The sequence below is a fragment of the Salvia hispanica genome, chromosome 5 (assembly GCF_029641045.1).
Source record: "Salvia hispanica isolate PSC_SH4W2 chromosome 5, Shi_PSC_v1, whole genome shotgun sequence".
Taxonomy (NCBI): domain Eukaryota; kingdom Viridiplantae; phylum Streptophyta; class Magnoliopsida; order Lamiales; family Lamiaceae; genus Salvia; species Salvia hispanica.
This window is the reverse complement of record NC_142696.1, coordinates 8,088,810-8,115,740: the sequence shown is the minus strand read 5'-3', so window position 1 is coordinate 8,115,740 and position 26,931 is coordinate 8,088,810. Positions and strand designations below refer to the sequence as shown.

Sequence of the window (26,931 nt, the reverse complement as noted above, 5' to 3'; positions counted from 1 at the left end):
TTATCACTTCTTAATTACTTTTTACGTGTCTTGCATTTTTGTTTTCGTTTTATTCCTTTTGTCGAAGAATTTGAATTATTTGTGTTTAATTTGTTGTTGAGATGTTGGAATGAAATTCGTGATCACTCTGTTGCACTACGTTTTCCTACTCGGTTTGCCGTGGAGATAACAAAATCGCCAAATTTTTATCACCAGTGGGGGTTTTAACTTTTAAGCTATGTCATTGCTGAAATTTAACGGTTGCATGATGAGAATAAATCAAAATAAGTTTGGTAATTTACAACACCCCACGCTAATAAGCAGCAATTGAAATGGGACTCGGATGAAATAAGCTCATGAAGAATCCTAACACATACTCCCTCCGTTCCATAGTAATGGAGGCGTTTTTTTTCGTCACAGAGATTAAGAAAAATTGTATTAGGTGGGTTAAGCAAAGGGAGAATAAAGTGAAAAATAAAAATGTAGAGAGACGAAAATGTGTTGACTTTTATTAAAAGGGAAAATGACTCTATTACTATGGAACGTACCAAAATAACAAAATCACTCTATTACTAAGGAACGAAGAGAGTAGTAATTACTATGAACGGAAAACGGAAATACAAAGTAAAATGCAAATAACAATACTCAAGATTACTCTGATCCTAACTTTTTTCACCGATTTTTATTTACAAAGTTAAAAATTTTCTTAAAACCTACACCGATGAATTTATTTCTACTAGTGGCGGATGGGGGGAGGGGCGGTCGCCCCTTCCCGGCGGCCAAGAGCGTCGAATTTTCGTAAAGGATTGACCGGAAAAAGCCATAATCGCCCCCTCCGCAAAAAATAATTGAGGAAGAAGAAATCCTGTGATGAAGTGAGTGGCGTGGAGAACCTTCTAAGATGAGAAGGTGACTTGAGATGAGAAGGTGATTTGAATAGACGACGCCGGCGGAAATGGATATTGGGGTTCGTTCATTGAATTGGGGAAGGAAGCGTTGAGAAGAAGATGACCATATTGGGCTTATTGGGAAAAGAGAGATTGTGGTTTTTAATAAATTGATCATTTGTTGGGCTAATAAATCTATAGAAGGCCCCAAATATTACTTATTAAATAAAGTAGAAGTAATTTATAAATTGGAGACACTTTTCTTACTTATATTACGTTAATATAGAATATGGAATGCACTTTTTTTTTTCTTTCTAATTATACTTTATTTGGATAATTGATATACTATATTTTAGAAAAGTATACTCAATTATACTACCGATTTTATAACTCAAATTATACCTTCAATCCAATTGTACTAAACATATTAGTTACTTATATCTTTTACTAATATCTTTACTAGTATATATTTTTGATTAATTTTTCAAATATAATTTGGCCTTTGATATTCATAGTAATATAATTTTGTGACATCAAGAAAAGTTTATTCTTCAATTATTTATAATAAAAGAATTTTAAAATATTTTTAAGATATGGGTACTTGTAGAAATTAATTTCGTGGAGTGATACTTGAATATTAATATATCCTCTCCACCCAATAAATATGAAATATTTGAATTTCGTGATTTTGTGTAGTGTTTTTTTGCATTTTAGAAAACGTTTCATTTTTAATAAGAAGGTTTATTATTAAAATATATAATAAAATATTATTTTTAATTTTTATATACTACTACTAAATTCTGCCCCCTTCGATTCGAAGCGCTAGATCCGCACTGATTTCTACTAAGTATATCCTTTTTTGTGAAGGTAATATTAGGATATAAATAGCATATTCTCATCCCCCGACATCTTTTTAAAGTAGTCTTCAGTACCCCAATTATGGTTGATTAATTAATGGTATGCTTATTATGGTAAAGCATCAAGCGTGTAATTAAAAATGGACAATTATTGAAAGAAAAATGAAGTGCGGATGACTTTAGTTTAGATCTGATATGCATGGTTTGTGGAGACGACCAAAACTCTTTATTTCGTCAAGCTAATTAAGATGTGTTTAGGGATTCGTCGAGATGACCAAAACTCTTTTGTTTACAGTTTTCTCTTTCATCGTAAATATACCTATAACACCATTTAGCATATATTACTTCATCCTCCCACTATCTGAATCGTATTTCTTATGTCCTTTTAAAATAAGAGTGAAATAGATATAAAGAAAAATGACGAATTATTATTTGTATAGAATAAATCTTATCTCATTAGAGAAAAAAATTATTTTCTAAAATAAATTAATATATAATTTTAAGAAATAGACTAAATGAAAATAGTTCCTAAATATATGTACTGAATATGTATTAGGGATATTGATATACTGTATGTTGAGGAATGAGGACACTATGGTAATATTTATTATAAAATAATCGATCAAATTAACGAGCACACTCTTATTGTAGCAATATTTATTACGATAAAAATAATCTCTCTGACTCTACTGAGCACTATTTCACATCGGAAATTCGACCGAGTTCGTCGGCGTTAATTACCTAGTGTTGATTAGTACTCGCTAATTTTCTTGCCATTTACTTGGTAAAAAAACTCAGAAATAACTTAAGAAGTCGATTACCGAATAAAATGATTGTTCGAATATGTACACTCATAAAATGTTCAATTTCTAGCAATTTTCCTTGATAAATTGCCGGGTAAATAATATTGTTATAAGTAGTTGTTTATTAAAGCGCATCGACATCATATCAAAGTTCAAACGAGTACAATAATTGTTTTGAAAATGATACTTATATAACACAACACGATGATAAAAAAAAAAAACAAAGAGCAATAGATACATCATCCATTATTCATTCATCTTACAGAGGCAAAGTCATAACATTTATTATAGGAGTACTCCACAAAATAGAGCCTACGCAATGGACGTGAAGTTGAAGTTGGCACACGTAGTTTGTCGCCCCAAGAGCGTGTTACTAAATCCCAACCTCGACGCCGCCAGATCGAACTGCAGCAGATTATCCTCAATCTGATGCCCTCCTATCACCACCGCCGTCCTCGGACTCACTCCCCCGTCCACCACCGCCAGACACAAAACGTCGTCGTTCACATACACCATCGAGTTCGACCCCGTCCACGTCCACACCGCGTTCTCCCCTTGCAGCACCAGATCAATATTCGGCACCCCTGGCCCCACCCTCGTGCTCCCCACGCTCCCGCTCTCGAAGCACACCTGGAACGGCGCCACAGCCGGGGCCCTCCTGATCCCAGCCGTGGCTCTGGAGAAAGCATCCACCACTGCTCTGTAGATCGAGGTCTCGAGCAGTGTGTACTGGTTGACTGTGCTTATTTTGGTCCCTCCATTGCCCTCGGCATCGATGTCGAGGAGCATCGCGTTGACCGCCACGGGGCTGTTGTTGACCCGGATGGATCTGATCTTAATAAAGTACTCGGTCGAGGCCTCCCCCTGCGAGTACGCCCCTGCCGTGCTCACTGGGTTCACGAACAGGGGCGTGTACGCCAGGGATGCCCCCGCGTCCAGTGGCGCGGGGACGCGGATGAAGTTGTACGGACGGTCCCCGAATAAAATCACCCCGTCCGAGCTCGTGGACCCCGAGAGGCAGATTGCGAATTTGCGGTGGAAACTGAAAGCCGCGGAGAATAGCGACGGCATCCCCACACGGGCCCGGCCCAGGCCCGCCAGGCCCGTCGCTGATCCCGCCAGGCCCTGGACTAGCAGCGTCGGCGCGCAGACGAATAAGAATCTAGGGACGGTGACGGCGTGGCCCGGGTTTGACCCGTCGGTTGACCGGACCGAGACGGCATCCTCGGCCAGCTCCCCGCCTGTGGCAGTGCGGATGAAGGGGTTGTCCGGGGTGAGGCCGCAGGTGTTGTTGTTGCAACCGGGCCGAGGCCCGTTGAAACAGTCCCCGCACCCTGTGGCTCCGGCCAGTGAACACTGGGCGGAGTGACAGCGTGCGGGCCTGTAGGTGGATGAAGAGTAGTTGTTATCGCAATCGACCCATAAGTACTGGCCGCCCAGGTGGACGACCAGGTTTACGCGGACTAGCGGGGTCCGTTGGTCGATTGCGGTAACGTATTGTTGAGTGGAGGCATCTTTTCTAACTGGAAGCACAAGACCACGAGGTCGGAAGGATGTTTGGGCCAAGCTAACTGAGATTATTACTAATAAACAACTCACAAGCAATGGAACTGAATATGCCATCTCAAGATAATATATTTAGCTTGGTACTATCAGTTAATGGTTTGTACCTTCTATTTATAGCTCACTTAATCCTATTTGTGGTGTGAGGATAAGATTTATTACAGTCAATTTATGACACCTCAGCAAATCTAGAAAACTTAGAGAGTTTACTATTTACGCCGACACAACTCAGGGTTCAAACTTTTAAGAAAAATAATAATAAAAATTGTACTCTTTGGTGAGTATTTTGGTTATGGAGGAATTGACAATACTATAAAATTCCAGAATATGGCATTTAATTGAAAATGAAATCAATTTCTAGATAATATTTAGTTATCAATAACATCAGTACGTGTTGATAATGACTGGGCATTAGATACAGATAAATCATCGGTAAGTTAGTTATATTTTGTTATTTTTCTTATATTCGTTGTTACGTAATCAAGGTATATAATTAATCATGTGATCGAATTACTCTTTTTTTTTTATTATTTATCAAATAAGAAGGTGAATTTGTTCTTTCTTTTTTAAGTTGGGGAATGTGATTCCTACGCTTATCACTTATTTTACAAAGTGGATAAATAATAGTAGTATTTGATTAATTAAGTTGGGGGGAATGTGATTCCTTCCCTTATTGTTTTACAAAGTAGGTTAATAATATTTTATTAAATTACTAGTCTTGTTAAAACATTGAAATATTTTAGTGATATACTCCCTCCGTCCCGGCTAAGATGACACATTGTTTAGCCGGCACGGGATTTTAGGAGTTATTGGTTAAAATGTTTAATTGGAGAGAGAGAAGGTGGGTATAAGTATTAAAGTAGAGAGATGAAGATAGATGAATATTTTAATAGGAATGAGAAAAAGTGGTTGAATGTATTAATTGGAGAGAGAAAGTTACCAAAAAAGGAAATGTGTCATCTTAATTGGGACAAACTAAAAAGAAAAACGTGTCATCTTAAACGGGACGGAGGGAGTACTTAATTTTGTAATTCATACCTTTCTTGGTCCACTATCAATATTATTGATCATGGAGTGCCAAATTTTAATGCTATAAAATTAATAAAATAAAATCAAGTAAAAAGAGGTGGTTAGAATATTATTAGTGGCGAATGAGATTTATCTTATTATAGAAAAAAAATTATTATAAATAGAAATGAGTTAAAATTTTGTAGATAATAAAAAATTAAAATATACTATGTATAGTTATTGATTGTATCTTTATAGGAGAGATATAGACTTGCAATTTATAAACCAATACTCGTTACTTATTCGAGTCGTAGAAGTTTATCATGATTGTTCGTTGTTTGACGTGGACAATTCCATATGAGTCTATTTTTTGCTTCATTAAATTATAAAATTGACTTTTCAAAATACAATGAAAAGAAAGTGGATTGAGTAATCCATAGTATTTAAACCCATAGTATTTAAATCAAATGTTTGGGTACATAAGTGCATACGTAATCCATAGTATTTAAATCACAAGTTCGATCGCGTATCTTCTACGTAGATGAATACACTTATTCCATTTTTAGCTTTTAAATTTTTGTATAATCAATTTGGCTATAATGTGTACTAGAATATAATTTTATTTTTTTTATTTTTATGATTAAAGAGCATGAAAATATAAATAATTTATTTTGGACAGAAGACAGCTTTGGTCTGGATTATTAGTATTGCTGGTCAAATTAAACCGAAACACGGTTATAGGTCAAATAATTCAATTAAATTGAATTATATAACGGACCTACACATATAATAGAATAAGGAGCTCATAGATATTGATACAAGTAATTGATGATCTACAGCTGGAGTTGAAGATTCGTTGCCTTTTCTTATTACAGTATATAGCATATTATAAATTTTTTTCAAATCATTATTATGAAAGACATCTTTTACATTTAAGTGACTCATAAACAAGTTTTTGAAAAACGACACTAGGGATGCATTTTACCAAAAGTTAAAACTAAAGTGAGTAGTTTTTTAGTTAAAACTTTTTAAAGAATTTATATAAAAAATATAATTCAAGATAACTAGTGTTTACTCCCTCCGTAACTTTAATTTAGTGTTGGATGTTGGAATCGTTTCTCCGGTCAAAGGACTTTGACTAAGAATAATTTCAATGATAAAATTTAATTTTATAAAATTAAATGATATAGCGTCGATCTACGTTCGGAGTAGATGACTATGGTATATTCATTTTCTCAAATCCGATCCTTGGTGAGTGAGAAATAATGGATTAAAGTTGAGCAAAATTGCGAGCTAAATGAGCTATGAGAGAAGCCATGAGATTAACTAATAGAGTTAATTATCCCACATTTAAAGTAACAACCATATTAAACTAATATTTAATAAGAAGGATTATTACATGTAATAATTATAGTCGACTAAGATGAGCTGCAGAACCCACACGCGCGCCGCCACCGCGAGACTCGAGCCGAGCACATGCCCATGCCCGTGTCCTTGGATCTTGACAATTGGTCTTTGGGTGGTCTTCGGAGTGTTCTTTGGGCCTAGTCGTTGGGCTCGGTGCTTGGGATGACACCTCGTCGGTATGACGTGGTAAAGTCAACGTGGCTGACACGTGATGAAGTTCACATTGTGAGCTAACCTAGATGCGCAGCGTGTCCCGATTTACAGCCTCGCAATGATGACAACCATCAAGGCTGGTTGACTCCTGCAGTGGACTGAGCCTATAAATAGGCTAGTCATTCCATGCATTTGAACACACCAATTCATAAGCAACCTGCATCATAAGCTCTCTCTCTCCCTTTTGAATTGTTCTTATGTCGAAACTCTGCCCTCTCCTCCATCCAGTTTGCCGAAGCTCAGCTCATAGTGGTGCTGCTTCATCAGAGACATAGCCGTTTTATCTTTAGGGACGACACGCCAATCTGAGAGCACTATCGGGCGTATCTCGTCTTGCGGAAAGAGGACTCCTCGACTCGGCTAACTACTGTTTTACGGTTAATTGTTTCGTTTTTACTTATAATTCAGTTTCAGTCATTTCTTCTATATTCCTTCTTTCGGGTTGTATTGCGTCCGGTTTTATCTCTTGTAATCAAGAAACCAACAATCGCAAGCGAAATATCACTTGCCTTTGAAGGAATTTGGAAATAACTGAATCTAAATACTCTCGAAACCTTAACACCTTTGCTAGAGATGTCGACTGAATTCAACATCATCGCTGCCACCACCGATGCCGAAACTCCATCCACCATGTCGACCACTACACCGGTCAACGCATCGTCGAACCCGACGATGATGCCAACCCCCGGGTTCACTACCTCTTCATCAACAACCCCTTAAGAGTTTATTAACCCCTTTGGGCCCACAGGTGGATCCACCCCGAGTGGATGGGTTGGTTCCACTTTTAGTGGTTCCATTGGATCCTTTATTGAATCGAGTATTGGGGCCTTCTGGTCTAACACGGGTGATGGTTCCTTCAGGGCCGGTGCGAACATGGCAAGCACTATGCCCAACATGCATGGTGGGGGCTCTGTCCGTTTCCAAGTCTATTCTACATATTTTTCACAAAACACGTTAAACTACCAAAATATAGAAATATATATGATAATGAACATATTTTGCACGAAAGATAATCAAAACTAGCCAATTCTATGCCTACAAATCATTTAAAATCTGTGTTTATGGCTGATATAAATGCATCATCCCATAAGATGTTGAGTAACCCAGCTTGTGCAAGTAAGACTAGACCCATTTGAACCAATATTTCCTCTCTATTAGCCATTTTTTGTGGGGAGTTTAAAGACATAAGAGTTCATGGTGAATACAATAATCATGAAAAAAAAACAAAACTTGGTTAGGCTTTTATGTTCGCCCCTGATAAGACTCGTTTCATGCATTGGTTTTGGGTGAAAATTCTGTGTTTTTGGGGCGCTAATCTATGTTTCTGAGTTCAGGTGCGTAATAAATCTGCCGGATCTGGGAGTCCTTGTCACCTGACCTGGCAGATGCAGAACAGATGAATTTGAAGTGAAATTATATGCCATCGTCCAGACCTGGGAGGATCAGAAGTTGGCAACAGGAGCAAAAAGGAGCAAAGAGCAGATTTTAGAGCATCTTGTTCAAGGGCATAAACGTCAACTCACCAAAAGGATGCCCTAGGGATCGGAGCCTCACCTATATAAAGGGCTCAACATTGAAGAAAAAGGGAGATCTACACATTATATCCCTAGACAACTCTCTTAGCTCACTCTTGAAGTTCCTTGTTCTATTCACTTAGTTCTTCACTTCAAATACTCATTTCACTTGCTGTGCACTTGGATATGGGGTGATTTCTGGCCGTCGTGGTGGTTCTCATCGTTTTGTTGTCGTGTAACACTGCCTTGTGGAGGCGAAGATTTACCTTGCTTTGTTTAGTTTGCTTTTCGTTTTAAGTACTCGTCGGTTTCTAGTTTCGTAACTTTGGTTTCTAACTTTGATCTACTGGATTCGAACCTATTTCTACTTATTATGGAAGTTTATGTTGGTTTTTGTTGGATCTTGTTGAGTTGATGTTGTTTTGTTGCTTTAGCTTTCGTTATTGTTGATTGTTGGATGTTTGGAGCTGAGATCTGTTGGTTTGTTGTTGGAGGCTGTGGATTTACGTATGGAGATGTTTGGATCTGTTGAATCGTGGTGGATTTGAGTTGGAGTTTCGTAGATCTGGTGTTTGCTGTTTACATTCTGCATGATTATGGCTATTTACTTTCTATTTCTTAATCTCCTAGGTCCAGTAGCGTAGATCTGTTAAGTTTCGGCTCTAATTTCTCGTTTTAAGTTTAGATCTGAAGTTTGCTCTGTTTTCATGGTGTTTAATGCTCTGTTTTATCTGCTATTCTCATTTGCTTCCCGAAGAAGATGAAGTTTGTTGGTAGTTAGAATCAGATATGCTTTTGTCAGTACTTTCTGCATGTCCTTTTGCTTTTCTGCAGTTTTTTCAGACCCTGGTCGCTTAAGGAAATTGGTCCCCACTATTTGCTTTGCTTTTGTTTGTCTAAATTAGGAAAGTCTGTCTAGTCCGTTAACTCCAGTTATTTTAAAATTTTCAAATATTCCGTTTCTCAAGTCATGCATGTTCCGTATGTTCTCATTTCTTAGACTCAATAGGTAGAGTAAAGTAATTTTAAATCTCTCAGACCCAGTAGTTTAAGTTCTCAATCCAAAAATTACGTGGCAGCAGCCAACCCCCTTTCCCAAAACATTCCAAATGCAGTTTCGTAACATGTCTGTCTTCGTGGGATCGATCCTTTACTTCCCTGTGCTAGTTGTAGTATAGTGGGTTGAGATTTTTGAAGAAGTAGAGTGCATCCAATGACCCCTGTCTGATAGTTTCATGATCCCCTAGACCCTGGGATCTAGTCGAATCCTCTGGACCTGTTGGATTGAGATTTATCAAAAAGCACACTGCAGTTTCTAAATTCTTTAGCCCCCCCCCCCCCAAGCACCTTGAACTATCTCTATTTTGCAACTGGGTTGATTTTTTACATGGGCTTAGGAGGGTTTAAAGACACCGGCCTGATAAATATAAAAACATTTGGTGTCCGGCACATGATTTTATACAGTGTTGTTTTGTAGTTAATGAAGAGGAGGAAAAAGTAGAGATGAGGTTATTTCCATTTTGAGAAACGTTTTACTTTTAACGGGACAATCTAAAAAGAAAAAACATGTCATTTTTAATGGTACAACGAGAGTATTCAACTTCACTTTTGTTATTTAGAAGATAGATCTAAGAGTATCTTGTGAACTGGTTTACAAAAGTAATGTAATAGGAGAAATCATTCCTTAATCTAATGAGTGTGGGGAGGGAGGGGGACATAGATCAGTGACTATGACTGGAAGAGGGGTCATGTTGATGCACTTTTTTTTAGCACTAAAAATACCTGCAAGTATACAGGGTAGATCTAGTATAGCTAAAGGTCAGTTCCGGGATATCGAACACGGGGAATATAATTGCAACTGGCTATTATGTATGAAGCGTCAAATACTATCTAGAGAAACAAGAGAATTTTGGATTTTTGAAAATAAAAACAATTAAAAGCAAGTAAACAACTAATTGCAATTAAATCATAAAGATAAAGTATGAGAGATAAGAGAATTCTAGGGATGTGCGTTCACAATTATGGTTATACAAATTCCAACTACAATACCCTAGCACAGTTTATAGAGTCACATAATTTATGCCCATGCGGTACAAGCGTAGATTACTAACACTAGGGTTGTCAATCCTAGATCCGTAACTCTTAAAAGCTCCTAAGACCCTTGAAAATTCCTCACTCTCAATTAACAGTGTCGTTTTAAGGGAAGCTAACTGTAGTGTCTACTAAGTGGATCTAACTCGCCAACCTTCTCTCACGATTATGTAGCAAGTTATATTAAATCTTCATCGAATGCGTCACTCAAGCATGAAGTATTACGGAACAACTTAGGGAAGAAAAGAAGTAAAAACAAAACGGATATTAAATAGAAAACGGAATATAAAAATTACTAACACATCCCTAAAATCCTATGAATTTATTTACACATGAAAGAATAAGCTAAAAACATAGATTGTAGAGAAGTCATGAAGAAAATAAGAACTAAAGCAAATAAAACTCAAAGGCTGAATCCTTGTAGTCTTGATCTTCTCTTGATTCCTTCTTCAACCCCTTGCACAATGAATAACTCACAAATTTATGCTATGGAATTAATTGACAAAAAGATGAAGGATGAAAGATTAGGGTTGGAGGAGTAGCTATGATATCTCCCCTGTTTGGGGGCTATGGAAGGGTGAATTCTATGAATTAGGTTATTGGGTATATATAGGCTTGAGAAGGATTTAAATTTGGTAAAAAGTCTCCTCCAAGCAATAGGAAAGATGGAATTTTCGTTCCTCATAGTAGAAGGAAAAGATTTGGCTTCACAAGGTAATATCTTCTTTCCTTCTTTACAGCTTTGCGCGACTTTGGTAGAACAACCATAACTTTCTTCACATAACTCCGATTGAGGTGATCTTGGTATCAACGCGAAGCTCTTTCGAAGACGAAGAGAATGAAATGTAGAAAGCTCTTCAAGATCCACAGCAAAATTGAGTTTGAACACAACTGTCATGCACCGCATTTTTCCAGCCGGCCGCTGGACGGCTCCAGAACGCTCTGGAATTGTTGCAGCGACCGCTGCATTGGGTGCAGCGGGCCGCTGGGTTGTCCTTCAGCTCCTGCTTCCGAATGTTCACCTTTGTATGCTCCTTTTCAGCGCTATTTTGCACATTTCTCATAAAATACGTCAAAATACCAAAATGGATAAAATATGCATGTAATGGACATGTAATGCAACTTTGACACTCAAAACGGATCAAATAATGTCCTTAAAACCGTGCCAAATCCGAGTGTATCACATGTACGTGGTGACAAATGTAGGATAAGGAAGCTTATGGTTTTTAGCTACATAACAAGGTTGACACAAAACACTTGATTTAATTAAATGATATGAGATATTACCACTTTTATTATCATTTTATACTCCCTCCGTCCCATGTTACTTGAGGCAATTATTTTTGGCACGGGATTTAAGAAAGTTATTTTTAGTGAGTTAAAATAAAAGTAGATGAGAGAAATAAAGTAAGAGAAAAAAGAGAGAGTAAAGTTATAGAAAGAATATAGTATGTGAGATTAAATGTTTTTTAGCCAAAAAAGGAAATGACTCAAATAACTTGGAATAATCCAAAATGAAATACGACTCAAGGAACTTCGAACGAAGGGAATATTACTTATCTTACTACATAGTAACTGCTAAGATATTACAACTCTAAGAGCATGTTCAACCAGATTGAAGGAACCATGGCCAAATCATTATGTGCCAAATTATCTGTTGAAGTTTTAACCACAGCTTAATCGATAATAGGAGACAGAGCAAGCGGCAAGGACACTGGAGTTGTTAAGATCCTTAACAAGCCGAAAATCAGAGTGAAACTTAAAATATATCATTAGAAGTAACAGTAACCATAATTTGATCAAACTCAGGCCCCAGACCCACAAGGTAGAGGATATGGTCAATGTTAGAGAAGCAACTTCTAGTAGGAGATATGGTCAATATTGTAATTTTCAGTGCATGACTTTAGCCTTAGATTGACTGACATAGTTCATTAGGATAGCATGTCAAATATCTCAGTTGGAGTTGAGACCAACGACATTATAATGATGGTTTTAGAGAGAGATCCATGAATCCAGGTGGAAAGCAATTGGTCTTGGCGATGCCAAGCCAAATAAGTTGGATGGAGAAAAGATTTGGTGTGTAAAGAAGAACAATTTGAAGGAACTCATTGAGTTTGATGGAGATAGGATGGGTGAGAGTAAAGGTGATTGCAGGATCAATAATGTTGGAGTCACCACCGGAAGCCATGGAAAGAGTGAGGAAATAGGTAGAATGTGGAATGAAATTGGGAGCGAAAAGTGGATCAGAACCCAGGCGATTGATACCATAATACTTCATCCGTCCCACAAGAATATACACTTTTTTCTTTTTAGTTCGTCCCACAATAACATACACTTTCTAATTTTTGGAAACTTTTTTTCACTCTAATGAGGTGGGGTCCATTTTCCACTAACAATACATTAATTACTTTTTCTTTCTACATCTCTCATACTTTACCAATTGTGCATTAAAACTTGTGTCAAACTAAAAATGCATATTCATATGGGTCGGAGAGAGTAAGAAACAATAAAATGATATTTGAACAGAGATTTTGTTATCTTTCAGTTTTCTTGTTGATCAGTCACATACTCAAAAATGGTTATGTAAAGGATCCATCAGAAGGATCTCAATAAATCAATTAAACTAAGAAGTGTAAAAGACAAAAGATAATACTCCCTCCGTATGCAAAAAATAGTTTCGTGATGACGCAAGTTTAGTGAGAAATTTGTAAAGTGAGAGAGGGAATGATGGGTAAAGTAATAGAGTGGAAGAAAAAGTGAGTAAAGTATGAGAGAGAAACTTTCCATTTTTAATTTTTTTTTTGACATCTCACATCCCAAATTTGCAAAATAAGACTATTTTTCGTGACGGACGGAGTAAATTGAAACCGAAAGAATGCTTGAAACTAGGCCTATCAAAATGGATATTGGGTATTGGATACCCGATATCCGAACTCGAAAAAATCGGATAATTGGATACCCAAAATCCGATTTTTCGAGTATTGGATCGGGATCGGATAGTAAGAATTTTGGGTTATCGGGTATCGGGTTACCCATCGGATATCGGGTATACACGAATTATCTGATTTTTTAAAAAAATTAAAAAATTATGTTTTTATTATAAATAAATATAATTAATTTCTTAACTACATTTTAATTAATACTTAATAGATTAATTAATACTTAATAGTTAGCGTATAAGATATGTAATTTAATTTTTTAATTACATTTTAATTTCATTGACATATAATATTTTGAATTTTGAATCTTTGATGATGTTATTTTTATATCTAGATTCTTATGAATTATTGAATTGTGATGTTTATAAGGGATGAATGTTTAAACTTATGAATTTTGATGGTTATTGACTTATTGTGGATGGATGAAAGATGTTAATATGTAGTACGTATAACTTATGAATTTTGTATTGCCTCAAAGTTTGTAGTTATTTTCTTTTAAATTAGAACTACTACAAGAATTTGTATTTCTAAAAATTTATAGTTATTTTCTCTTGAATACTACTTCAATATTGTATTAAATTCGAATTAAATAATATTAAATAAATTCTAAAAGTTTGTAGTTAATTTCCAAAAATAAAAAATAAAAAAAATTAAAATCACAATCGGGACTGGATACCCGAGTCGGGTATCCGGGTACCCGAAATCAAATTCGGGTCGGGTATCGGGTATTGAATTTCGGGAATTTCGGGATCGGGTACCCAAAAATTTCGGATCGAGTATCCGCGGGTACCCAATTTGACAGGCCTACTTGAAACGCAAATAAACCAATTGGCTTGTTTTAAGTAAGCATACATTTCGTGTGTTGCTACTCTCCAGCGTCACACTAACATCTATCAAAGAAAGTTTGGAGGATGTTGATGGAGATGATGGTGGTTTATCAACGTCTTTTGGGAGACAGAGATATGAAATGCAGAAAGAAAGACAGTGATAATGATGTGGCACATGACGAGGGGTCTATTTTTACTTTTATTTTTATTTATATTTCTATTTCTATTTTTAATTTTATTTTTAGATGTGGCATGTCAAATTTTATTTGGGCAAAATTTAATTATGTTTATTTTCAGCTGAAAACAAATCAATAATTTTACTCCCCTTATCTATCATAAAAATTTATTTGATTTCATGAAGAAAAAAAACAGAAATAAGTTAGTGGAATATAGACTCACTTTTAAATTGATTTTATGATTGAATGCGAATGTAATGAGGTAAGTAAATGGTGAGGTCCATTTGCTTAGAATAAGAAAAGGTAAATTAGACTGTGAATCGCGGATATCTTTAAATGACAAAATGAGACATTATTTCATGAACAAATGAGGGAATAAGTAATGTTGGTTTATATATTTTTCCGGTAGTTATCTCTGTTGGAACATATATACTAAAAAGCATTTTTCGAGTTTATTTTGAATTTGATAAATTGCTTGTATATTGTAAACACTCTTCATTTGATGAGAATAATAAATGTTTTCTTCATACTGTGTATTTTACTTTAATGGGTATTGACCGTATTTAATTATATATTAAATTATATAATTAAAGCGCCGGAAAGTAAAATCAGTCTAAGTCTTCTACATTGAAGGTTGGGTCGTGGAACAGGTCATCACAGTAGGTGGCCCAACCGGTACCTTGTAGAAGTAAAACTTTTTCACAACCTAGATAGGCTTTGGCTACCTATCGTGAAAGGTTGCAGTGTCCATCCAAAAGTCGTCTTTACCTTGAGAATGACTAGTGACACTGGTGTGGTATAGCATTGAATGGATCTAAAGTATAGACACATCTTTGTTGCTATCTACTGTAAGACAATGTCTTGGAGATTTAATATTTCATAATCTTTGTAATAATATAGGACACACGTTATTTAATCATACGCTGCTTTGACTTATCAATAGGTGCGGGTTTTTCGTAACCCAATATTCCTGATATCTTGGGTAGTAGTAATTAATAACTAGTATGGTGTCAGTTTTATTATTACATTGAATCGTGTGCCTGCGTGGTTTGACTATATCCCCAAGAGGTGTTCGAGAGAAGTTCTATTATTCGGAAACCCGGCCGGTTTGGATTTAATCCAAGAATAAATAGAAAAGGAAAAGTATATCTTGATATACATCTCGTACTAGACAAACTCTTGGAAATAAAAAGATATTAATTAATTTAAAGTCTATAGCAGACTACAAATTAATTAATGGATATAGAAAGTCTTAGACACGGGAAATAATATATTAAAGAGGTTAACCCGGATTGCTTGTAATCACGGATTGGATAGGCGGTCAATATTTCTTCGATAGTGGCACAAGAAATATTCCATTGGCCTTATATTGAATTATGGGTTTTAATTTAATTAGTAAAGAAGGTCCAATTGGGGAGGCCCAATCCAAGCCACATAGATCCCTAACCTAGCCCATCATAAACTCTATAAATAAGGATGTAAGGAGAGGAGACATCATACATTACACAAAACCTAAACCTAGCCTCCAAGCTTGCAATTTTCGAGCTCCTCACTAATAGGAGATTTCGAAATTTGCATAGTGTGTGCAATTGGTTTTTCTTGGCTTCTCCTTCAAGATTCTTATAATTTCTAAGAGATTCCTCCCACAAGGAATTTAGATCTATAGAGTTAAGGGTCATAGGTTAGAAGATCTTTGGTCTTGCATTCACAATCAAGCTTCAAGATCTACACGTGGAGAAGTGGCAAGCCACTTCGATTCTTTAGAGAATCATTGCTGTAAGTATTCAACAACATAATTTAATTTAAATTATGTGATTAATTGCGCAATTATATGTTTCTACATGTTCAAGCATGAAATTGAATCGACCCACATAATCACCTAAATAGATTCTTTTGTGGATTTATTTAATTTGCAATTTCCGCTGTGCGATTATCCCCAACAATCTCATCTCCTTAGCAAAATCATGAAATGTTTTCGATTAATTAGATCTAAAAGTGATTGTCACATGTCAGATAAATTTAAATTCTTTAGATAAATTCAAATTCCTGCTAAACTTTGCACAAATCAACTGGTATTTTAGAAGTAATATCACAATTTTTTTTTTTAAATATTTTTTTTAACAAACTTCTGAACTTTATAAATAATATGGCAAATTTGTATGTAAAGTTATGAACTTTCAAAATAATTTGATTTTTCCCGTGAACTTTAAATGTTGCATGAAAAGTCATGAACTTTATTGGAATGTGTAAATTTTCCATCCGACCCAACCAGATAGATTTCTGACACAAACTTATCCTACGTGGTGCGCTGGAGGTGTTTTCATCCAAAAAAAGGCTAAAAGTGAAAAGAACCTATGAACAAGTATAGGGACCGCTGAAGCTTCATTTCTTCTTTCATGTTTAGAGACTGCATGCACAGAAAGGAATAACAAGCCTCCTAGATCCAGCGAATCCACTGGATCACAGGGTCTAGGAACTCACGGATCGTTGGAAGATCTCGGTCGTCGGACACACAGAATATCGCTTCAAAACCCTCAACCGCGTATCCTAAAATTAGCACAGTGAAGTAGGGATCGATCCCACAGAGATGAATGCGCAATTAAACATGCTCAAGGATTCGGGACTATTTTTGGGTTGGCTGCTGCCACGCATTTTTGGGTTGAGGAAATTAAACTAAACTTGGAGTTGAAATCTGCTACGCTAACAGCTAGATCTAGGCAGAACAGAAATCATGCATGAAAACTAGAAAACGAGACAATCACTAGATCTAGGAAACTATTTTCTAAATTACCCAGACCTGGGAAATGAATTGACGGTGGGGACCATTTGCTGAAAAGGTAAAGTACGGATGAAAAGCTGGAAAACAACTAACTAAAGTACTAACTAACAGCGACATCATCTTCTCCAACAATTTGCATAAAATTTCAGTAGAAACAGAGATGGAAAGTGGATCGAAAACGAAGCAGACTGAATTTAAAAACAATTAAACGAAGAACAATTAAGACTAAACAGATCTGCGACTACTAGATGAAGTAAAATGAAAAGAGAGCAAAAGTGTTCGAAATCCATGCACAACTTGATTCCCCTGTTCAGATCCAACCTCGGATGCTAAATCCACTCCGGATCCAAGCATCTGAAACAAACTCCGACCAAAAGTATACCCATAGGTACAGATTCGCCAAACAACCACCGATCAACAACAACAGCACAGATCCACAACCTCTTTCCCAGATCAAGCACAGAATTATCCAAAACAGAGAATAACAATCAACTTCCGAAATTAAACCTCAAAACACAGAATCAACGTAAATCAATACAAGATAAACTCCATCATGACATAAACTAAATGCATAGTTAATCGATAAGTAGCAAACAACCAAATCGACTTCCAAAACATTGAAGTTCGACGGAATAAAAGTGCGAAAAGCTGAATGTAAACAGATTGTATCTTCGACCTCCGTGAGGACGGTGTTACCACTGACTTTTGTCGAAGATGAACCCCTAGAAACCCTTAACTATCCCAGAATTCCCATTTTTTCCCAAGTGTGTGTGTGAGTGTGTGAGCTGAGAGCAAAATCATATATATGGCGTGTGCTGCATATTTATAGGCGTAGAAGTGGGTCCAGCGAGGTATGAATAGTCTTTGTTGCCCTCAGCTATTGACTCCCTTCGTCCAGCCATTTTTTTTCTCTTCAACTCTGCTCACTTTCCTCCGTTTCCTTCGCTAGTCCATTGCCTCCAACTCTTCCTGGATCTAGCGATTCCTTCACATATCTGTCTTAAAAAGTAAAATAAAGTGTTTTTCACTACATAACCGATGCATGAAATTAGCCTTATCAAACTGTTCACACTTAAACTATACTTGTTCTCAAGTATAAAGACAAGAAAAAGAATAAGACGAATTTCAAAGCACGGTTATCCCCTGACCGACTCCTTAGACTCTAAACAAACTCTTAGACCTAGACACAACTAATGCACAGATAACAAACTCTTAAAGAAAAAACACATAGACACATATGCATGAACTAGCTTCAACTTTAGGCAACCGTCCCCACAAGGTCAAGGTCAATCCAACAGGCTGCACTTCTCCAAATTGGCCTCATCCCTTCTTCTACCTAATCAATCTGTCAGTTCGTCAAGATAGCCTTTTACTTTCCCAATTGTTGGATTCACTCGATCACTCATTCCTCACCAGGGATGTTAGGACCGATTCTCTCATAAGTTATTGACATACCACTGAAGCGTCGGGTTATGAGAGTTTTCTCCTTTTTATACTTCGTTCTTCCCCTTTTTTTACTGGGTCAGGTTACTATTGCTTCCTGCCCTTAGAAATATTTCCCCTGGACTTCGTCTAGCTTATACCTCCTTTTTTTATTCATTTTTTCCTTTGGACTTCGTCCAGCTTATTCCTCCATTTTCTTCTTTTTCTCACCTTTTTCCCTCTGGACTTCGTTCAGCTTATAACTCCTTTACCTGGACTTCGTCCAGCTTATACCTTCATAACCCAATTCCCCTATTTTTTCTCCGTCATGACTCTTCTCCCTAAGCATTCAGTGGTGGCCCCTTTACATGTGTTAGCTCAAAGTTATTTAAGGCTTATAACTCACTCTTATAGTAGAGCTTCACAACTAAGTAAGCTAAGACATCCTCTATCGTTCTTACTTCGTCCAGATTGACTTGGCTTATTAAAGGAAAAGGCTTCTAAGTTGAAATACATCCTATCTACAATTACTTTCACTAAGGAGATCATGCCGTATTATATTCACCAACTCATGCGACGCAAACAAAACCTAGACTTAACGACTCATAACATGCTGACAACTACACGCATTGACTCCCCTCTCCCTCCCACTTCACTCAAGCTTGTCCCAAAGCCATCGTCGTGAAGGGGGAAAACAGGGTAGTCAATTCAACACACAATAAACAAATAATAATCCTATAAAACTTCTCACACTTAGACCGAGCATCAGGCTAAGTGGGAGAAGACACAATAAACAGAAAACATAAACTTCTCACACTTAGACCAAGCATTGGGCTAAGTGGGAGAAGGTTAACACATAATAACAACAAACATAAAAAAAACAGATATAACGGAAAACAGAAAATAAAAGTTACTTGGTCATGGGGGTGATTTACTTCTGGGTCTGGCTCCCTCGAGAGCCAGATTGGGGTGGGATCCCGGGTTGGGTCATTGAAGAGTTGATTTCTTGCTTGCTGTATCCTATCAATTTCTAATTACACACTTCCTAGATCCAGTAAATCAACTAGATCACAAGGTCTAGAGACTCACAAGACTGGAAGTCTGGTCGTTGGTACGCAAGCAAACCTTCAAAACCCTCAACCACAGATACTAAACTAGCACAGGGAAGTAGGGATCGATCCCACAGAGATGGACTCGTATAGTACATGCATAGAGATTTGGAAACTATTTTTGGGTTGGCTGCTGCCACGCATATTTTGGGTTGAGGAATTTAACTAAGTGAATTTGGAAATAAAGTATGCTATGCTAACTGCTAGATCTAGGCAAAAAATGAATTATGTATAAGAACTAAATCAAATCAACTACTAGATCTGGGACTTCTACGAACATCTCTAGACCAAGGAGATTAAAACAAGTGGGGACCAAACTCTGAAAAAGGTAAGTACGGACAGAATCGAATCTGCAGCCTAACTAACTAAAGCATCAACTGAAAATGACTTCATCTTCTTCAACGAACACAAATAAATGCAGAGATCAAGAAAAACAAACTCAGATGTAGATTGGAAACATAATTTTAACGGTAAACGAAACAACGACGGAAATCACACTACTAGACGAAGCAAACCAAGCAGAACAAAATCCCCATAATCTCATGCACAAATTTCACCTCCCCTGTTCAGATCCACACTTCGGATGCTAAATCCACTCCGGATCCAAGCATCAGAACAAAAATCCAACCGAACACAACTTCAATACCACGATTCTCGAATCTCCTAAAATATTCAGCAACAAATTCAAGAGAACATCTCAAATAAACAAACCAAAATAGCAAGCATCATAATAATCAACACGAAATCTAACTTCATCAAAGCAAATCAAATGTAAATAGAACGGATAAACTGATTCAGCAACAAAACAACAAGCTCGACTTCCAAACGTGAAGTTCGAGACTGAACTGAGTACCAAACAGAAATTTTAAAAGAACAATTGTTTCTTCGCCCTCAAGGGACGGTGATGCACTGATACGAGACTCCTGAAAACGAAAACCACCCCAAATTTCCCATATCCCTAGTGTGTGTGCTAAGAGCGTGACTGTGTGTGGAGTGTAACCGATCTGCCATTCTTGTTGCGCACTCCTTTATTTATAAGCTTCGAGGTGGGGCCCAGCGAGGTATTGATTGACTTGATTGCCCTCAGCTTTTGGCTTCCTTCCTCTAGCTTTTCCTCGTGATTCCGTTCCTGCTCCTCGCTAGATATCCTCCTCCAGCATCTCCTGGATCTAGCGCTACACACACACCTGGCTTAACAAAACTTGTTAGATCCAGCAGAAATGTGATGTTTTTCACTACATAACCAATGCATGAAATTAGCCTTATCAAACTGCTCACACTTAAACCATACTTGTCCTCAAGTATAAAGACAAGAAGAAAAGAAGAATAAGGCGAATTTCAAGCATGGTTATCCCCTTGACCGACTCTACAGACTCTAGACAAAACTCCTACACCTAGACACAACTGAGGCAAAGCTAGACACTAAAACAAAGAGTACATAATCACATAGGATGAAAACATATAAACACATATGCATGAACTGGTTTCAACTTTTAGGCAACCGTCCCCACAAGATTAAGATCAATCCAACAGGCTGCACTCCTCCAAATAGGCCCTTTTCTCCCCTCTACCTAGCCAATCTGTCAGCTCGTCAAGATAGCCTTTTACTTCCCCAATTGTTAGATTCACTCGATCGCTCATTCCTTACCAGGGATGTTAGGACCGATTCTCTCTTAAGTTATTGCCAAACCACTGAAACCTCGGGTTATGAGAATTCCTCCTTCTATCCTCCGTCACTATCCCCCTTTTTTTCTTTTTTTTTTTTTTTCTTTCTGGACTTCGTCCAGCTTATACCTCCTTGATTTCCTGGACTTCGTCCAGCTTATACCTCCTTGATTTCCTGGACTTCGTCCAGCTTATACCTCCAGATTTTATGATTATATATTTTCTCCTTTCCCCCTTTTTTATTTATATTTTTTTTTTTTTCTTCTCTTTTCCTTCAGCATTCAGTGGCAGACTTTTGACATATGTTAGCTCTAAGTGTTATCACAGGCTTATAACTCACCTCTAGAGTAGGGCTTCACAACTGAGCAAGTAAAGGCATTTACTATCGTTCTCGCTTCATTCAGATTGGTTCGGCTTACTAAAGAATCAGGCTTCTAAGTTGGAATACCTCCTATTTTCAATTGCTCTCCCTAAGGGAATCTGCCGTATTATATCCACTAGTTCATGCGACACACCCCTAGACCTACGACTCCTCAAAGCATAATAACACTGCATTGACTCCTCTCCCCCTCCCGCTTCACTCAAGCTTGGCCTCAAGCCATCGTCGTGAAGGGGGGAAAAAGAGAATTCAATGCAGAAATAAACAACAATTCTAAAAAAAACAACTTCTCACACTTAGACCGAGCAACGGGCTAAGTGGGAGAAGAACAAACCAACAGAAAACACAGAACTTCTCACACTTAGACCAAGGATTGGGCTAAGTGGGAGAAGGTAGCATAAAACACAGCAAAAACATGAAAATAAGACACAGAAAAGAAAAAAAAACACAAAAACTAAAATTTACTTGGTCTGGGGAAATTGTTCATTTCTGGGGCTGGCTCCCGCGAGAGCCAGACGGTGGTGGAACACTGGGGCGGTTTGTTTTCACTTTCTTCTTCGCTGGTTGCTCCAGCTCTTCCTTTCCTTCTGCAGCTTGATCGAGTCCTGGTTTCCTCATTAGCATTTTCGTCCTCGGTGGATTTGGAACTTTCTCGGGAATAGTCGGGGTGGTCAACTGCTGGAATGGCTTGGTCGAGGGACTGCTGTGGATGATCTTCTGTGCCTCGCCACTTGACCCAGGAGTCGACTTCGACTGGGTCAAGGGAAGCGTCTGATGCAGCCATTTCAACATCCGCGTAGATATCTCCACAGCTTCCGCCACTCTTTCACTTTGTTTGGCACATTTCGTGGCCAAATCTGCTACGTTGCTGCTCAGAACTTTTACTTCTTCCCGACTCCCATTGAGTTCCTTCCGTATTCCCCCGAGTTCCTTCATCATCTCCTTTTTCATCAGTTGCATTTCCTTTTTCATGTCCTGCACCTCCTTCCTAAGCTCTTCCACCTCTTCACTTGGCATGGCCTCCTCAGCTTCCTCTAATTGATTCCCTTGACCGCGACCTAAAAAAAATATGAAGACCCCAGACTCCTGGGTCAAGGTTAAAGTACGAGACATAAATCCCCTTTGAGTTTGGGTCTTCGAAAATATTTTTGGAAATTTTTGAATTTTTATTTTGTTTGGATTTTCTTTGTCTTCTAAAGCAATTAAACTATGTACAATTACCTTTGAATATTCTCGAATCCCCTGGATCAGTGTGTAAAAACATAACATTTCCCTTGACCCAGGAGTTCATCGAGAATATTCCTTTGTCTGGCTAAGTGATAACTGAGAGCGCACGTAGTGGTATTTCCTCCACTACGCATAGCTCAGAATTATCCCTATAGACTTTCAATCTATGGCCATTAACAAGAAAAGGGACCGAGTTAGGAGCACTTCCCTGGATTTCCACTGCTCCGTGTGCGCGGAGGCCAACGATGGTATATGGACCTACCCACTTTGACTTCAACTTCCCTGGCATTAGCTTGAGTCTGGACTGAAATAGAAGTACTTTCTGCCCCACCTGAAGTTCCTTGACCCGGAGGTTCTTGTCGTGCCAGAGCTTCGTTCTTTCCTTGTACCACATTGCTGAATCGAATGCCTCTAGCCGTAGTTCCTCCAGCTCCTGTAATTGCAGCTTCCTTTCTTCTTCACATGCCACAGACTTCATATTCATTTCCTTAATGGCCCAGTATGCCTTGTGCTCCACTTCCACGGGTAAGTGACACATTTTCCCAAACACCAACCTATAAGGTGACATCCCGATTGGTGTCTTGTAAGCAGTTCTATACGCCCACAAAGCATCGTCAAGGCGTTTACTCCAATCCTTCCTTGTGGTGTTAACTGATTTTTCCAAAATACTCTTTATCTCCCTATTAGAGACTTCAGCTTGCCCATTCGATTGGGGGTGATATGGTGTAGACAATCTATGATGCACGCCGTATTTCCTCATGAGCGCTTCTATAGTGCGGTTGCAGAAGTGTGTTCCTTGATCTGAGATAATCGCTCTAGGAACTCCATATCTGCTGAAAATGTTTGACTTCAGAAACTTGGCCACCTCTTTAGACTCACAAGTGGGCGTAGCCTTCGCCTCTATCCATTTGGAAACGTAGTCTACAGCGACCAATATGTAAGCATTTCCGTACGACGACGGAAATGGGCCCATAAAATCCATCCCCCAAACATCGAAAATTTCGCAGATCACTATGGGCACTTGGGGCATCTCATCTCGTCTCGAGATTCCCCCTGTCTGTTGACACCTTTCGCAGCATTGACAGTATTCAAAGGCATCCTTGTTCAATGTAGGCCAGTAGAATCCACTGTCTAGAACTTTCCTTGCGGTTCTCCTTGGTCCGAAATGCCCTCCACACGCCAAGGAGTGACAATGATGGAGTACATCTCTTTGTTCCCATTCAGGAATGCAACGTCGAATTATCTGATCTGCACACATCTTCCAAAGATAAGGATCATCCCAGAAGTAATATTTGGCTTCGCTTTTAAGCTTCATCTTCTGGGCCCGGGAGGCTTCCTCTGAACTTGGCACCTCTCCCGTGACCAAGTAATTTGCCAGGTCTGCGTACCATGGTTCTGCGTTACGTACGCGCTTTCCTCGATCAGATTCTCCTGGACCGGTTAAAACTAAGACAGATTCCCAGCTTATCGGTCTAGGTGGTTCGTCCATATAGTACAAATGCTCTTCGGGAAAAACATCGGGAATAGCCTCGTCCGTATCTCCTTGATGAATTCTACTCAAGTGGTCAGCCACTCGATTCTCTGTTCCTCTTTTGTCCCTTACTTCCCAATCAAACTCCTGTAGAAGTAGGACCCATCGAATTAGCCTTGGCTTTGATTCTTTCTTAGCTAGCAAGTACTTTATTGCTGCATGATCAGTGAAAACAATAACCCTTGACCCAAGAAGATAAGGGCGGAATTTTTCGAACGAGTAGACGACAGCCAACATTTCCTTCTCCGTAGTATCGTAATTCTTCTGAGCTTGATTTAGTGTCTTGGACGCATAGAAAATTACGTAGTTTTTCCCATCTATCTTCTGCCCTAGGACGGCTCCCACAGCGAAATCGCTCGCGTCGCACATTATCTCAAAAGGGTGATTCCAGTCTGGTGCCCTGATAATTGGTGCGGACACTAGTCTATCCTTGAGCAATTGAAATGCCCTCTTGCATCCCTCATCAAACTCGAACTCCACATCGTTGTGCAGCAAATGAGTGAGTGGTTGCGCAATTTTTGCAAAGTCCTTGATAAACCTTCGATAAAACCCTGCGTGACCGAGGAATCCTCTAACTTCCTTTTGATTTGTAGGGTAAGGTAGCTTTGCAATCACTTCCACCTTTGCCTTGTCCACTTGTATTCCTCTTTCAGAGACCACATGACCTAAAACAATCCCCTCAGTTACCATGAAGTGACATTTTTCAAAATTCAGAACTAGATGTTTCTCTTGACATCTTTGCAGCACTAGGTCAAGGCTGGCTAAACAAGTGTCAAATGAGCCTCCATATACAGTGAAATCATCCATGAATATCTCGATGCACACCTCTAGTAGATCCGAAAAAATACTCATCATACAACGTTGGAATGTCCCTGGTGCATTACATAGACCAAATGGCATCCTTCGGTAGGCATAAGTTCCAAAAGGGCATGTAAATGTGGTCTTTTCCTGGTCCTCTGGGTTCACGAAAATCTGGAAATAACCGCTATATCCGTCGAGGAAACAGAAATACTGTTTGCCAGCCAGCCTCTCTAGCATCTGGTCAATGAATGGTAAAGGAAAATGATCCTTTTTGGTGGCTTCATTTAGTTTCCTATAGTCGATGCACATCCTCCATCCAGTGACCAGTCGAGTAGGCACCAACTCGTTCTTGTCATTCTTCACCACTTGTATTCCAGATTTCTTCGGTACCATGTGAACCGGACTGACCCACTCGCTATCTGGAATAGAGTATATGATTCCAAGGGACAGTAGTTTCAGAACTTCCTTGAGCACTTCCTCCCTCATGTTTGGATTCAGTTTCCTTTGTGGATCACGCCGAGCCTTTGCCCCTTCCTCTAGTCTGATGTGGTGCATGCAAAGATCAGGGCTAATTCCAACTAGGTCAGAAAGTGTCCACCCTATGGCCTTCTTGTTCCTCCTTATTACTTCCAGCAGCGCACTCTCTTGGTCTTCAGTCAAGCGGCTGTTAATTATCACTGGACAAGTTTCTCCTTCCTCCAGGTATGCATACTTTAAATTTTCAGGCAAAGTTTTCAACTCCTTCTTCGGTGTGATGGCTTCCTGAGGTAAAGGGTTCTCCGCCTTACTTCTTGGCGCCATTTCCTCTAGATTCGCTCCCTCGTCTGGGCTCTTCTCCTGAACAGATCTGGCTGATTGGAATGATAGTGGCTGGTGGCAGAATGCCATGATCGCTTCATTGATCTGATCATCTGTCAAGTCCTGTGTGAAAAAAGTTTCACACCATCCTGTCACCTCCTTTTCTACAGTCTGGCTCAGCTCCGAATTGTCAAACTGTTCCTGCATTAGTTCAGTCTCAAGATATTCTTGGACTAGGGGGTTAATTACATCTACAACATGCAAGTTTTCAACATCAAGCGGTTTTTTCATAGCTTCTTCAATGTTGAAGGTGTATTTCTCCCCATGATAGTCCAGGCATATGGTTCCATCAAACACATCAATAACAGTCTTCGCGGTGCGAAGGAAAGGTCTCCCCAGTAACACCCCACTAGACTCAGTAGATTCATTTCCCCTCATTTTTATCACATGAAAATCAGCTGGGTATAGGAAATCATGCACTCTAACTATAACATTTTCCAATACTCCCTCAGGAGAGATGCATGTTCTATCGGCCAACTGAATCACTACTTTAGTATCAACCAAACTGACTCCCACCAATTTTTTATATATTGACAGCGGTAGGACATTTATCGAAGCACCTAGATCACACATGGCATGCTCAATTTTAATATCACCTATAGAAATAGGAAGAGTGAACATACCTGGATCTGTACACTTTGACGGCATCCTCCTCTTTTGTATCACGGCGGATACATTTTCTCCTATAACAATCTTCCCATCAGGTTTGGTTTTTCCTGCTATGAATTCCTTGATGAACTTGCTGAAGGTGGGTATTTTCAGAGCCTGCAAAAAGGGTAGGTTAATCTCCAGCTTACTAAATATTTCCACAAGGTCCTCAGTATCATCTTTCTTTTTCTTGGCTTCTCCTCGATATGGGAATGGTTTGGGTCGCTTTACTGCATTCGTGGAACTCC

General features: G+C 38.5%; 1 protein-coding gene across 1 annotated transcript; it reads right to left on the bottom strand.

Moving 5' to 3' along the window:
• Positions 1–2,671: 2,671 nt before the first annotated feature.
• LOC125190710 (putative aspartic proteinase GIP2) lies at positions 2,672–4,181 on the bottom strand. Its single transcript, XM_048088080.2, has one exon. It carries the CDS (start codon positions 4,147–4,149, stop codon positions 2,839–2,841), a length of 1,311 nt encoding a protein of 436 aa, XP_047944037.1. The 5' UTR covers positions 4,150–4,181; the 3' UTR covers positions 2,672–2,838.
• Positions 4,182–26,931: the final 22,750 nt, after the last annotated feature.